Consider the following 14870-nt stretch of genomic DNA (forward strand, 5'->3'; position numbering starts at 1 on the left):
ACACTGACCATCGATTACCGCACATTAGCACTATCCTACACGCACCAGGGACAATTTACATTTATACCAAGCCAATTAGCCTGCAAACCTGTACGTCTTTGGAGGTGCACAAACCTCCACCACATTTGGTGTTGCTTGGGTGTATCCTTGGAACCTGACCTGCAGGACTTAAGACCTAGAACCAAAGTGGGATTATGCTGAAGGTTTTTTTTAATAACCAGCAGAGAAACAATGACTGCATGGCTGACTGCTTACGTGCTGTAGATTATTGCCTCTACTTGCAGTAAATGTTTCGATTGTATGGAACAGGCTAGGTCTACGGGAAGAGGTTTTGCTCCAATAAACCCCCTACTGCCAAGAGGGAACCTTAGATAAATATCTTTCAACTAAAATAGTTTCATTTCTGCTTTTCTACCTGATAAAAGCCATTCCAGAGCCATTGGTGGAGGAGGCAAGATGGGTAGATTCTCCCTTCCGTTCTTGGTGATATTGGGTTTCACGCGTTTGGTTGGTGCACAGGTTTCAGGTAAGCAAACCATGTGTTACGTTCATGTCTGTCTATAGATATACTGTGCCTTGAGAAATCTCCAGTGGAAATATTCTTGAGAAATCTCCAGTGGAAATATTCACCAGCATTAGATTCTTTCTGTGGTTTCAATAGACAATAGGCAATAGACAATAGGTGCAGGAGGAGGCCATTCGGCCCTTCGAGCCAGCACCGCCATTCATTGTGATCATGGCTGATCATTCTCAATCAGTACCCCGTTCCTGCCTTCTCCCCAAACCCCCTGACTCCGCTATCCTTAAGAGCTCTATCCAGCTCTCTCTTGAATGCATTCAGAGAATTGGCTTCCACTGCCTTCTGAGGCAGAGAATTCCACAGATTCACAACTCTCTGACTGAAAAGGTTTTTCCTCATTTCAGTTCTAAATGGCCTACCCCTTACTCTTAAACTGTGGCCCCTTGTTCTGGACTCCCCCAACATTGGGAACATGTTTCCTGCCTTTAACGTGTCCAACCCCTTAATAATCTTATACGTTTCAATAAGATCTCCTCTCATCCTTCTAAATTCCAATGTATACAAGCCTAGTCGCTCCAGTCTTTCAACATATGATAGTCCCGCCATTCCGGGAATTAACCTAGTAAACCTACGCTGCACACCCTCAATAGCAAGAATATCCTTCCTCAAATTTGGAGACCAAAACTGCACACAGTACTCCAGGTGCGGTCTCACTAGGGCCCTGTACAACTGCAGAAGGACCTCTTTGCTCCTATACTCAACTCCTCTTGTTATGAAGGCCAACATTCCATTGGCTTTCTTCACTGCCTGCTGTACCTGCATGCTTCCTTTCAGTGACTGATGCACTAGGACACCCAGATCTCGTTGTACGTCCCCTGTTCCTAACTTGACACCATTCAGATAATACTCTGCCTTCATATTCTTACCACCAAAGTGGATAACCTCACACATCCACATTAAACTGCATCTGCCATGCATCCGCCCACTCACACAACCTGTCCAAGTCACCCTGCAACCTCATAGCATCTTCCTCACAGTTCACACTACCACCCAGCTTTGTATCATCAGACTGACATTACTTACTCACCTTGAGGTGGGCTCAGTTAGTCACTGTTATCACAGGTGGGGTTCAAGAATCGTATTAGTAAAACTGGGCCATGATTTACCGTCAGTTAATTTCAGCATGATCACAATGAATTGTTTAGTTGTTAAAAACACATGAATTCGTCAAACTACTTTGTGAGACACATAGTGCTGGAGTAAACTCAATGGGCCAGGCAGCATCTGTGGAGAAAAAGGATAGGTGACGTTTCGGGTCGGGACCTTCTTCAGCCTGAAAATTTATTTCTGAACTTTCAGTCTGAAGAAGGGTCCCGACCCGAAACGTCACCTATCATTTTTCTCCAGAGATGCTGCCTGACCTGTTGAGTTACTCCAGCACTTTGTGTCTACCTTTGGTATGAACTAGCACACCACAAACTACTTGGTTAACCATTTCTGGCTGTACTAAGGACATGGAAAAGGTCAGAACAAAATGAAAACAGATTATTCAAATAAACATGGTTATTTGGCTGCCTTTAGCATTCTTGACATTCTTGATTAGTACGGGTATCAAAGTTTACAGGGAGAAGGCAAGAGAATGGAGTTGAGAGGGAAAAATAGATCAGCCATGATTAAATGGCAGAACAGACTTGGTGGGCTGAATGGCCTAATTCTGCTCCTGTCATATGGTCTCATTGTCTTATATGGAAAATGAGCCACCATAAGGATTACCTGAACTGATCAGATGTCACTTGTGCTTTTCTCATTCTGATTTTGAGGTTCTCTCATGAGGGCTTTATTAATCCATCAGATTCGGCCTCCGAACCATAAATCATTAGAGGCAGACTTCAAGACTGTGGGGAGGTTGTGCTACGATTTGGGATCTTAGAGATTAGGGAAGGTTAAGAAGGTCGCACCACTCTTCGCATTTAAATATAGTCTGTTACAGTATCTTCTCAGCTCCATTTGTTCAACTGATGCTTATAGTACTGGGTCAAAAAGATATAAAGAACCTGTAAATCATAATAGACACAGAATGCTGGAGTAACTCAGCGGGTCAGGCAACATGTCTGGTAGCAAAGAGATGCTGCCTGACCCACTGAGTCACTCCAGCATTTTGTGTCTATCTTCAGTGTAAACCAGCATCCAGTGTAAACCAGTTCCTTTGTACACCATTAATCATATTGCTACAATTTTAGACTTTAGACTTTAGAAATATACCTGAATGACAGAGCAGAATCAAGAGGCTGATGTGCCTAATTCTCCTCATATGTCTTATGTTCTTAAAAACCTACATTAGTTATAAATTGCTTTATATTGTATGACACATTAGAAAAAGAAAATTTAGCCTGTCATCACAATGGCTAGTCCTCTCGGGCATTCAAGATGTATGTTTCCGGACCAGCCCAGGAATGCAAAGATTTGATGTCCTTCATTATTGATATCGTGCCGGGCAAGACTTTACACTAGAGGGTACAAATCACCAGTCAAAATGGTATCATAAAATATAATTGCTTAAATTCACAAACTTAAAGTGGTATTTCCAAGGCAATTTGGGAGATCAGAATAAAGGCGTTGCAAAGCTTGCATGAAGTGCATGTGCTTTTTAACCTTCTTATCATTCAACATAACCAGTTTTTGTCCTATCTTCAGGTCATATTCCAGAGCCACAGCAAGTGAACTTCAAGTCGACTGACTTCTACAACGTTCTACAATGGCGGAAAGGCAGCCACAATAGCATGAATGCAGTTTACATCGTGCAATACAAAATGTTGGTTTCTTTCACTGATATAAGTATTCGAGTCTGCAAAGGTGTGTTGAGAAGGTAGCCAAAGAACCTGGCAGACACAGCAGAGAAGAATAAAAGATACTTTATACCAAAAAGGCCAACAGGATAATAAAATGATAAATAGCAAGCCAACTAGGTGAAAAAAATTAACCAGTTATTAGGGCTAAAAAAAAAGGGATGGATAGGACTTAGAGATACTGGGGATGAGGCATATAGAATATTATAGGCATTAATGAACAATGAAGAGGTCCAATAAATTCTCATTCATATTAATCCAGCATGAGATAAAATATTGATTTAAATTATCTAGAATATGCTCTAGAAATGTTTGAAAAGTGACAGCCTGATAAAGAATAGTTTCGTTTGAGTTTTGTTTAGAGATGCAGCACGGAAACAGGCCCTTCGGCCCATCAAGTCCACGCTGACCAGCGATCCCCATATCCTAACACTATCCTACACACGCTAGGGACAATTTACAATTTTACCAAGCCAATTAGCCTACAAGCCTGTATGTATTTGGAGGGTGGGAGGATACCAGAGCACCTGGAATAAGCCCACGCAGGTAAATTAGTCAATTTTACTAATTGGCTTGGTAAAACGTACAAACTCCATACAGACAGTCCCCATAGTCAGGATTGAACACAGTTCTCTGGTGCAGTAACTCTACCACTGCGTCACATGCACCACACACTGGACATATATCAAGCCCCACTATTTGTTCCATGTTGGATAAAGCAGTAACCTCTCAAAGTTTAACATGAGTGGGGACAATTGTCCAAAATATCATAGAATCTATATGCATTCCAAGAGTGTCTGAGATGTGTGGGAAGGAGCTGCAGATGCTGGTTTAAACTGAAGATAGACACAAAATACTTGAGCAACTCAGCAGGACAGGCAGCATTTCTGGAGAGAAGGAATGGGTGACGTTTCGGGTCAAGATCAGTCTGAAGAAGTGTTTCGATCCGAAACGTCACCTATTCCTTCTCTCCAGAGATGCTGCCTGTCCTGCTGAGTTGCTCCAGTATTTTGTGTCTATCCAAGAGTTTCTGAAGTTGACTGGGTTGTGTATACTCTGAGCCAAGATATTGTTGGTTACTTGTCAAACTTGTCTTCCAATGGATTTCATTTTGAGGTAGTAATCTGCTGAAATGCTAATAATCCATTTGATGGCACACTTTATTTGATGCACTAGCACCTGCTTCAACCTAAACAGTTATCGTTTGTAGGTATGGAGAGAAGCACTGGAATAACAAGACAGAATGCTGGAAGATTCATCAGATGTTCTGCGATCTTACACAAGAGACCAGACATTTCATGGAGCCACACCTCGCACGAGTTCGAGCCCTTGAAGGCAATGGTCAATCAAACTGGGCCATGAGTGAAACGATTATACCTTTTTGGGAAAGTAAGTAATTATTAGTTTAGTTTAGAGATAGTTTAGTGGAAACAGGCCCTTCGGCCCACCGGGTCTGCGCCGACCACCGATCCCCGTACACTAGCACTATCCTACACACTAGCGACAATTTACGATTCTTACCAAAGCCAATTAACCTACAAACCCGTATGTCTTTGGAGTGTGGGAGGAAACTGGAGCTCCCGGTGAAAACCCATGCAGGTCACGGGGAGAACATACAAACTCCGTACAGACAGCACCCGTAGTCAGGACCGAACCCGGGTCTCTGGCGCTGTAAGACAGCAACTCTGCTACATGCCACGCCAAAATGCATTCACATTAATATGTTTTCATCTTCTGCCCCATTTTGTTTTATCTTTAGCTGTCATTGGTCCACCAAGGATTAAACTCATACCCCAGGCAAGATCGATACTGGTGAAAATGCTTCCTCCTCGAACGCCTTTCAGAAGGAAAAATGGCTCCTGGATTACGTTGGACAAAATGTACAATGGCATTGAATATCTAATAGAAATGTCAGGCAATCTGGTGGAAAATGTAAGATTAAAGCTATTTCCATCATGGTAGTAATGCACCAATAGTCCTGTTAAAGGAAGGTCCATGATATTGGCATTCACATCTGAAGTGCTGACACTAACTCATCCCCTTGATGGTGGCTTCCTCTGACGCACTGTCTGAAAGCAAAGAGTGTTCTTTACAGGATTTATTGGACCTAACCAATGGGTCAATGAAACCTTAGCCTAGGATTAACGTACCAGCAAGTCCTTATATTCTAAGGGTGACAGTTTATTAGTTTACAAAGTTCTTATGTCCTCGTTTAAGGGGGTTAGTTATTTCAGTAGTGCAGTGGTAAGGCCATAATCTTAATGAACAGATGAGCAGACTCAAGAGGCCAAAAGTCATATTTCTTCTTCTTATGTATCAGGCTCTCGATAAAAGAACATCAGGCCATGCCCATACTCACATCTCTGTTTTTACATTCACTGTGCCCCTTCAAAAGTGATCAAATTTAAATCACTGCATGCCTCCCAACAGATATGTTGCCTTGAATGGGGAAGAAGACAACTAAATAATCCATTTCAATGGAAAGAATCACAGGAAGTGAAGCAGCCACTTGTAATAGTAAGAGGAAATCAGATAAATAAAACGGAGAAAATACATTCTTTTGTTTTCATATTTAATTGTAGTTTTGTGGACAAATTTGGAAAATAAAACAGTTTTATCCATATCAGATAATGAAAGGCCAAGATTGAGTGGATGTGGAAAGGATGTTTCCAGTAGTAGAAATTCTGACGTCTGAATAAAACAAAGGCTAGAATAGCCTCAGAATAAAAGGACATACCTTCAGAATGGAGATGCTAAGGAATTTCTTTAGCCAGAGGGTGGCGAATCTATGGAATTCATTGCCACAGACGGCTGTGGAGGATACAATATTGGGTACTTTTAAAGCAGAGATTGATGGGTTCTTGATGAGGAAGGGCATTAAAGGTTATGGGGAGAATGCAGGAGAATGGGCTTGAAAGAGATGATTGAGTGGCAGAGTAGACTCAACGGGCTGAATTGCCTAATTCTGCTCCTATGCCTTATGGCCATATGCACATACTTATATAAGAGTTTATCAGTTTGAATGTGGGACCCTTGATGGCAGCCTGAAAAGTGCTACCCTCCACAGCTAGATAAAGTGTGGTATATGTGCTTCAAACACAAGGCATCGCTATGCTCGTTATCAGCCCTTGGAACCTTTCTGTGCCAATTAATGCATTTAACTAAGGTGATACCAATGTGACATTTTTTTATAGACAAGGATACTAAAGGTCACAGAACCAAGGTGGAAAAATGGACAGATAAGCCATAATCTCATCAAATAATGCAATAGACAAAGAGGGTGAATGTTCTATTCCTGTTGCTGTGTTTTAATCGCATTGTAATTGTCCTACGTGTGGGCCCGGATTGGCCTCACCAGTCACTTCCGGACCCACAGTCACCAGTCCTCCAACTGAAAGTGAAGTCATGGTCATCATTGAACCCGAAGGACCAACAACAACAATTGCGCACAGTGGTGCAGCTGGCAGAGCTAATGCCTTATCGCACCAGAGACCCGGATGTGATCCCAACCCTGGATGCTGCCTGTGTGGAGTTTGTACATTGTCCCTATGACCACGTGGATTTCCTCCAGGGTGCTCCAGTTTGCTCCCAAATCCCAAAGACGTGCAGGTTTTGGGTTAATTGGCCTCTGTAAATTTTCCCTAGTGTGTAGGGAGTGGATGAGAAAATGGGATAACAGAGAACTGGCGTGAACGGGTGATCGATGGTCAGCATGGACTCGTGGGACAAAGGGCCTGGTTCCATATTGTATTTTTAAACTAAACTAAAGCAAAGTGTTATTATTTACAATCTGCATCAATATAGTACCAGGTTATTCATCCACCTATAAAGTAGAAAACATTGCTCAGACTGGAAGCAAAAGGAGAAGATGGGATAGATATTTTTACAAAAAAAATAGTAAGAACTTGACCACATTTTTCAAATGGCAATAAATAATTTTGTTTAAAATAAAGGAACCAACAATTTCCTATTTTGTGCAGAGATACGAATTATATGCAATAACCGGTATCACCTTGAGCGTACGGAACCTGAAACCAAAAGCAACTTACTGCGTCCGCGCCCAAATTAAGGTCCTCCTTTTCAGCAAAGTCAGTGAATACAGTGGAAAGAAATGTGTCACAACATTTTAGGGTAAGTTATAAGGAAGCTGGTCGGACTAGAAAGTAACAGATTTAACATCAGTTACTGGATTGGCAAGAGTGTTTTTTCCCTTCCATTTTATTTAATGCTGGAGTTAATATCCATCTTTGCTGTGTAAACCAATTAGCTGGTTATTTTGTTTTTTCCTCTTCGATATTCCCTTTCTGAAGGTGAGGACGCATAATTAAGAAAGAGGCTTAGAGGGATATGGGCCAAACGCAGGCAGGTGGGACTAGAGTAGATGGGACATGTTGGTCGATGTGGCCAGGTTGGGCCGAAGGGGAGGGGGGTTTCCACGCTGTATGACTTTATAACTCTACTAAATGACCCGTGGAACCGTTGGGTCCTACAAAATGAGATTTTCAGTAATATACTAGAACAGGCTTGGGCCCAAAGCTCTTCTGCATTGGTCTAGCACCCTCCCCTCCCCCACTCCCCCTCTCCTCCTCCGCCCTTCCCCTCCTCTGCACTCACCCACTCACCCATTCCATCCCACCTCAACCCCCCCCTTATCCCCGTTCCTCCCCTCCCCCCACCCCCCTCACCCACTCACCCACTCCATCCCCCCTCAACCCGGGCATCAATCAGACCCCCCACATCCCCCTCCCCTGCAAGAGATTAATATATATAAATAATATATATACAATATAACATTTTATATTCTTACATTATTATATTTTAAGTATAATAACAATAATAACAATAACAATAACAATAACAATAACAATAACAATAACAATAACAATAACAATAACTATTATTATTATTATTATTATTATTATTATTATTATTATTATTATTATTATTATTATTATTATTATTATTATTATTTTATTATTTTATTATATCATTATTATTTGTGTGTGTGTGCCGCGTTGCCCACTAGGGGTTGCAATCCGGTGATGGTCCGGGGCGCAGGGGCCGGGTGGGAACGTAGACTACACGTCCCGACGGGCAGCGTGGCTCCTCACCCTCCCCTGATTGGCCGCCACTCCCGTCACTCGGGTGGGGTCTCACCCACCTCCGAGCACCCAACTGCGCATTGGGTCCAAACCTTTCCTGATTGCCATTCCCGCCCCTTTCCTCTCTTACTCCCCCCCCCACACCCACTCACCCACTCCATCCCCCCTCAACTCCCCTTAAAACCCCCATGGCCGGGGGCGGGCGAGGGAGGAGAGGAAAGGGGAGAGGGAGCCACTCACCCCACCCCTGGCAGCCAGCGGCAGGAAAGCTCCCCTCACCTCCACCCCCCGCCCCTCCCCCACTGATTGACCGCCACTTCCGTCACCCGGGCGGGTCCCTCCCCCTCTGAGCTCCCAACTATGCACGCGCGGGCCTTCTCCCATGTGACGTCGAAAACGGAGGCAGGCGTGGCTGCCGGGCAGGGAAAGTGAAAAGGGATTTATTAAAGTTTAAAAAGTGATTTTAAAGTTTAAAAAGTGAATAACTTTTAAAAGACAACAACCGTTTGAACCGCAAGCCAATGGTGAAAATTGTTGCGCTATCGTGTACCATTTTGACTGTATTTCAGGAACAAATCTATCCACAACCCCACAAACACACAAACCCACAAATATACAAGAGGAGAGTTTTAGTAATATATTTATATATAGATAGATAGATAGATAAATGGCTTTGAAGTTGTCTGAGCCACTTTCAATGTTTATATCTCATGATTGTAACTGATCAGAAAATGCCTGTTGAAATTCTATACCCGGTTTCTATTAGCAAGTTTTGATTTATGAAACAATTGATCTTCTTTCATTGTTCTGTAATATAATTAATGATCCGGTCTAAAAGGGTGAATGGTACATGACCACTTCTGTTGTCTGCCCAGATATCCAATAAGAAAGGCAACATGGAAGAGGAATGTTTGAATGCACTTTTATCAACTTCATGATCAAATCAACAAAAGAAAACATATCAAAAAATCATTTACTATTTCTTTGTGGCTACCAGCAAAGGAAATGAGCAGACGACCATTAAAAAAAGTTCAATTTCATTAAATTCAATGTTAGTTTTACTGAAAATCACAATCTTTGTTTCAACCGGAGTATTGCTATTAAAATTATGTTTAAAGATGATTATTTTAACTGTGTGCTACAAATCACACAATGAAGGGGTCTTTTGGGAAAATCTATGCTTCAAACAATCATTCTGACATAGTAGATTTTCAAAAATAATGTGACACAATAAAATTAACTTTGAAACATTATTTCCTGCAAAGCCTAATGTGTTTACAAGCAATGTATATTCAGCAATCTGTCCTCATGATTCAGTCAGATGCATACAGCTTTAGTTTCAGAAACTCCCCCTCCCCTTCCTATGCTTCTGGCTGCCATTAATTTCTGTTTCAGAATGGTTCCTGCATCAGGTATCCAAAACTCTTCCAAGCCCAATTTCAAACTCTAATTTACCATTGCTCTCACATGATTCATCCCAGTCCTTGAAGTTCTAGGCTGTCTCTCAGCAACTTGGTGTCCACCTCAATAGAAAGGTACAGGTGCACAGAATCTCTTGCCCAGAGTAGGGGAATCAAGGACCAGAGGACATAGTGGAGGGGAAAAACCTTAATAGGAATCCGAGGGGTAACATTTTCACAAAAAGGGTGGGGGGTAGATGGAACATAGAAACATAGAAAATAAGTGCAGGAGTAGGCCATTCGGCCCTTTGAACCTGCACCGCCGTTCAATATGATCATGGCTGATCATCCAACTCAGTATCCCGTACCTGCCTTCTCTCCATACCCCCTGATCCCTTTAGCCACAAGGGCCACATCTAACTCCCTCTTAAATATAGCCAATGAACTGGCCTCAACTACCTTCTGTGGCAGTCAACTACCTTCTGTGTCAACTACCCCCTACGGGGGATCATCTGGTAATGATCCCATTCTACCCCATAACAAGAATGACATTTTGCATGAATAAAGAACAAGCTGTCAGAGGAGGCAGTTGAGGCTAGAACTATCCCAACATTTAAGAAACAGTTAGGTACATGGATAGGACAAGTTTGGAGGGATATGGACCAAGCGCAGGCAGGTGGGACTAGTGTATCTGGGACATGTTGGCCGGTGTGGGCAAGTTGGGCCGAAGGGCCTGTTTCCACACTGTATCACTCTATGACTCTACGACTCTAAAGAGATTTTTTCCACATATTGCTGACAGTCAGTATTGATCTGAATCCTACCTGGATTAACCACATCAGTACTATGGTTTCAGGAGCATGTCAGAGGTTAGTTATTCTGCAGCAAGTCCGTCTCCAGATTCCCCCAAAACCTTTCCACAAAATAAAAGCAATAGGCAGGGAGTTTATTGCCAACTGTTTATTACCTTCAAGAAGGTAGTGGTTTACTAGCCCACTTTGAGAGGAGTTTTGAGTCAACAATATTGGTGTGGATCTGGATTATATCTTTGTCCTGGCAAAATGAGGTTGCAGATTTTCTTCCTTAAAGTTTATGAATTAAGTTTTAACACTCTTACTGATTATGGCATTTAACTTTATTGGCTTTATTCCATTTCAAGAATTGAAATTCCTGGTGGGGATTCAAACTTGTTTGTCCAGAGGAACAGTTCAGGTTTCTGGACCAATAATCTGGTAATGATCCCATTCTACCCCATAACAAGAATGACATTTCGCATGAATAAAGAAAAATCACCTGTGTGCAAGCTCACTTCCAGTGCATTGTCTTTCCGCTGACTGGTTAGCATGCAACAAAAGCTTTTCACTCTACCTCATATGTGACAATAAACTAAACTCAAACTGAACTCAACACTCAGTTCTCCTGCTATGTTTCCGCTGTGCCCACAACTTTGTAAGGCAGCGATAGATAGAATCTTGATTAGTACGGGTGTCAGGGGCTATGGGGAGAAGGCAGGAGAATGGGGTTAAGAGGGAAAGATAGATCAGTCATGATTGAATGACGGAGTATACTTGATGGGGCAAATGGCCTATCACTTATGAATTTATGAACATATGAACTTAGGTGGTGGAGATTGCCACATTTCAATTGAGAGTACTTCAGATAACCATCTGAAGAAGGGTCTCAACCCGAAATGTCACCCATTCCTTCTATCCAGAGATACTGCCTGAACTGCTGAGTTACTCCAGCAATTTGTGGCTATCTTCAGTTTAAACCAGCATCTGCAGTTCCTTCCTACAAATGTTACTAGAGAGTATTCTGAGTGATAAGACATATATGCACTTAGGTGGACAGGGGCTGATTAGAGAAAATTCCTTCCTACACACTTCACATAATTGTTCAGCTGACCTCGAACACCCCAGGCCTTCCAGGGCCTGACAGCAGGTTGCAACACCTCAGTATGACCCATGGCTATAAGGTTGGCTATAAGGCATTACTGAGGAGAACAGATGGATGGGTCCTCAGGGAATGTTCATATAAGCAGCCACAGACTTGGTAGGAAAGAGGACATCAGATGCTGTCTTGCAATCAAACAACCTTGTTTCATCCCAAACAATCCGCTGACCTGCGCTCATTTCATTCACAGCTGGTGATTCCACATGGGATGACGCCTCTTGTAGTCCACCCTCTACATGTAATTCCAGTGTCTGAGATGGAGATTGCTAAGGTTATCTGATTCTGTATCTTCAGGAAGGCTAGCTGCCCAATCTCAGCCTGAAATCATAAGGTCATAAGGTCATAAGGTCATAAGGAATAGGAGTAGAATTAGGCCATTCAGCCCATCAAATCTACTCCACCATTCAATCATGACTGATCTATCTCTCCCTCCTAACCCCATTCTCTTGCCTTCTCCCCATAACCTCGGACACCTGTACTAATCAAGAATCTATCCACTGACTTGGCCTCCACAACCTTCTGCGGCAAAGATTTCCACTGATTCATCTTCCTCTGACTAAAGAAATTTCTCCTTCCTAAAAGAACGTCCTTTAATTCTGAGGCTTTGACCTCTAGTCCTAAACTCTCCCACGAGTGGAAACATCCTCTCCACATTCACTCCATCCAAGCCTCTGTATGTTTCAATGAGGTGCCCCCTCATTCTTCTAAACCCCAGCGAGTACAGGCCCAGTGCCGAAAAATGCTCATAATAGGTTAACCTACTCGCTCCTGGGATCATTCGTGTAAACCTCCTCTGGACCGTCTCCAGAGCCAACACATCCCAAAATTGCACACATATTCCAAATGTGGCCTCACCAGCGCCTTACAGAGCCTCAACATTACATCCCTGTTTTTGTACACAAGCCCTCTTGAAAGGCTGTCACCTACATTTACACCGTCTAAAATGAAAGATAAGCAACGTAGAAACATCGAACTGCAGATGCTAGTTTACAAAATAAAGTCACAAAGTGCTGGAGTAACTCAGCAGGTCAGGATAACATGGGTTATCCATGTGATGTTTCAGGTCGGAACCCTTCTTCATAACCATGGAGATAAACACAAAGATAAACAGATGGATTCGCTTTCACTGTCAGGGCAGAGCAGAAAGTGACAGAAAAGAGGAACAGTTGACAAATGGACGAGACAAGTAAGACCTAAAAAATAACAATGCTCAGTGAGGCATGCAGCATCTCTGGAGGACATGAAAAGGAGGCACTTCAGGTCAGGACCCTTCTTCACACTCTGCTGAGGGTCTCTACAGTATGAACAAGGGTCATGGCCTGAAACATCACCTGTCCATGCTCTCCACAGATGCTGCCTGCCTCACTGAGTTACTCCGACCCTTTGTGTTTTGCTCAGGATTCCAGCACCTGCAGCTCCTTGTTTCTCACTCTTCACTTATATTCTCAATGAAACTTCATGTGGTACAGCGCAGCTAAGAAATCACCAGACAGGCTCCACTGACAAGTGTGGAACTTCGGAAATGGACACAAAATGCTGGAGTAACTCAACGGGCCAGGCAGCATCTCTGGATTGAAGGAATGGATGACGTTTCGGGTCGATTGGGACTTTGCTGCTCACGCACGTATCATGAGTTTGTTGCCTCTTACACTGACCTCTTCAGCAAGTTCCCTGAAGAGCACTATTCAACATGGAATTCATTGCCACAGACGGCTGTGGAGGCCAAGTCAATGGATATTTTTAAGGTGGAGATTGACAGATTCTTGATTGAGTGAAAGCGTCAGGGGTTATGGTGAGAAGGCAGGAGAATGGGGTTGAGAGGGAAAGATAGATTAGTCAGGACTGAATGGCGTAGTAGACTTGATGGGCTGAATGGCCTAATTCTGCTCCTCGCCATTATGAACTTATGGCCTCCCCATCAAATGTTTCTTTCTCTCTCGGCAGTTGCTTACTGTCTTATTAGTGATAAATTTCATTATTTCCTGTATTCAATTCAGACTTTTGCAATCACAGTTTTGAACAGATGTTTATTTATCTAATGTTATCATCATGTAACAAATCCTTTATGTATCATGATTTGGGCTGCACAGTGGTGCAGCGGTAGAGCTGCTGCCTTACAGCGCCTGAGACCCGGGTTCGATCCTGACAATGGGTGCTGTCTGTACAGAGTTTGTACGTTTTCCCCGTAACCATGTGGGTTTTCTCCGGGTGCTCCGGTTTTCTCCCACACTCCAAGGGTGTGCTGGTTTGTAGGTTCATTGGCTTCTGTAAAATTGTAAATTTTATGCAGCCATGTTATTGTTTTGCTTGGACTGCAGCCTGTCGCAAACCTGATTGTCTGCTGTGTACAATCCTTGCTCGTCATTTCATGTAACATTACCAAAACTATAAGCAGAGGGCGGAAGTACATTGTGGTCCAATTCCCTATGTTGTTTTTAATAACAATGTGAACAAGGAAGCATGTAGGCATTTTGTGAACAAGCAAAATGAATACAATTATTGTTCATTGATGGGAAAAGGTGACTTTTCTTGTTCTTACTGAGCCAGCTGCAGAAAGTAAAGATGGCAGCACTCGAAAGGTGCTTGTTTTTATGGCTCTTCTTTTTATTGGTAATTTGTAACAGTGAGGGTAAGTAACCCTTTATAATATAATGCAGTTGATAAATATTCCAATGATATTTTGTCTGTTTTCAAGGGGTTTTCAAACAATCATTATTGTCATTGCACTTTATATTATTCTCTTTCAGAATAATCTTGATTCTGCCATTAGTATTTCAAATTATAATATCCACGATTGTTTGAGTGAACAAATATGAGGACACATTTGTGTAGATAAATCAGTTATTAGGTTTACCATAATATCAAAGGTAATAATTATCTATTTCTTCATGCACCAACTAGAATTGATTGGAAATAAAGATAAAGTAATTTAATTTTGCATCCAAAAATGTGTTATATTAAAAATCATGGGAATGTTTAATAATGCGACTGTTTATTCTGTGCACTATGTTTGGAGATATCTTGATGATGCTATTTGGACTCATTATTT

At 42.3% G+C, this 14870-nt stretch overlaps 1 protein-coding gene across 1 annotated transcript; it reads left to right on the plus strand.

Moving 5' to 3' along the window:
• The first annotated feature begins 456 nt into the window (after positions 1-456).
• LOC144594040 (interleukin-22 receptor subunit alpha-2-like) lies at positions 457-7496 on the plus strand. Its single transcript, XM_078400208.1, has 5 exons — positions 457-526; positions 3215-3332; positions 4577-4755; positions 5126-5298; positions 7347-7496. The coding sequence occupies exons 1-5, from the start codon at positions 457-459 to the stop codon at positions 7494-7496; spliced, it is 690 nt and encodes a 229-aa protein (XP_078256334.1).
• The last annotated feature ends 7374 nt before the right edge of the window (positions 7497-14870 follow it).

The sequence above is a fragment of the Rhinoraja longicauda genome, chromosome 5 (assembly GCF_053455715.1).
Source record: "Rhinoraja longicauda isolate Sanriku21f chromosome 5, sRhiLon1.1, whole genome shotgun sequence".
NCBI lineage: Eukaryota > Metazoa > Chordata > Chondrichthyes > Rajiformes > Arhynchobatidae > Rhinoraja > Rhinoraja longicauda.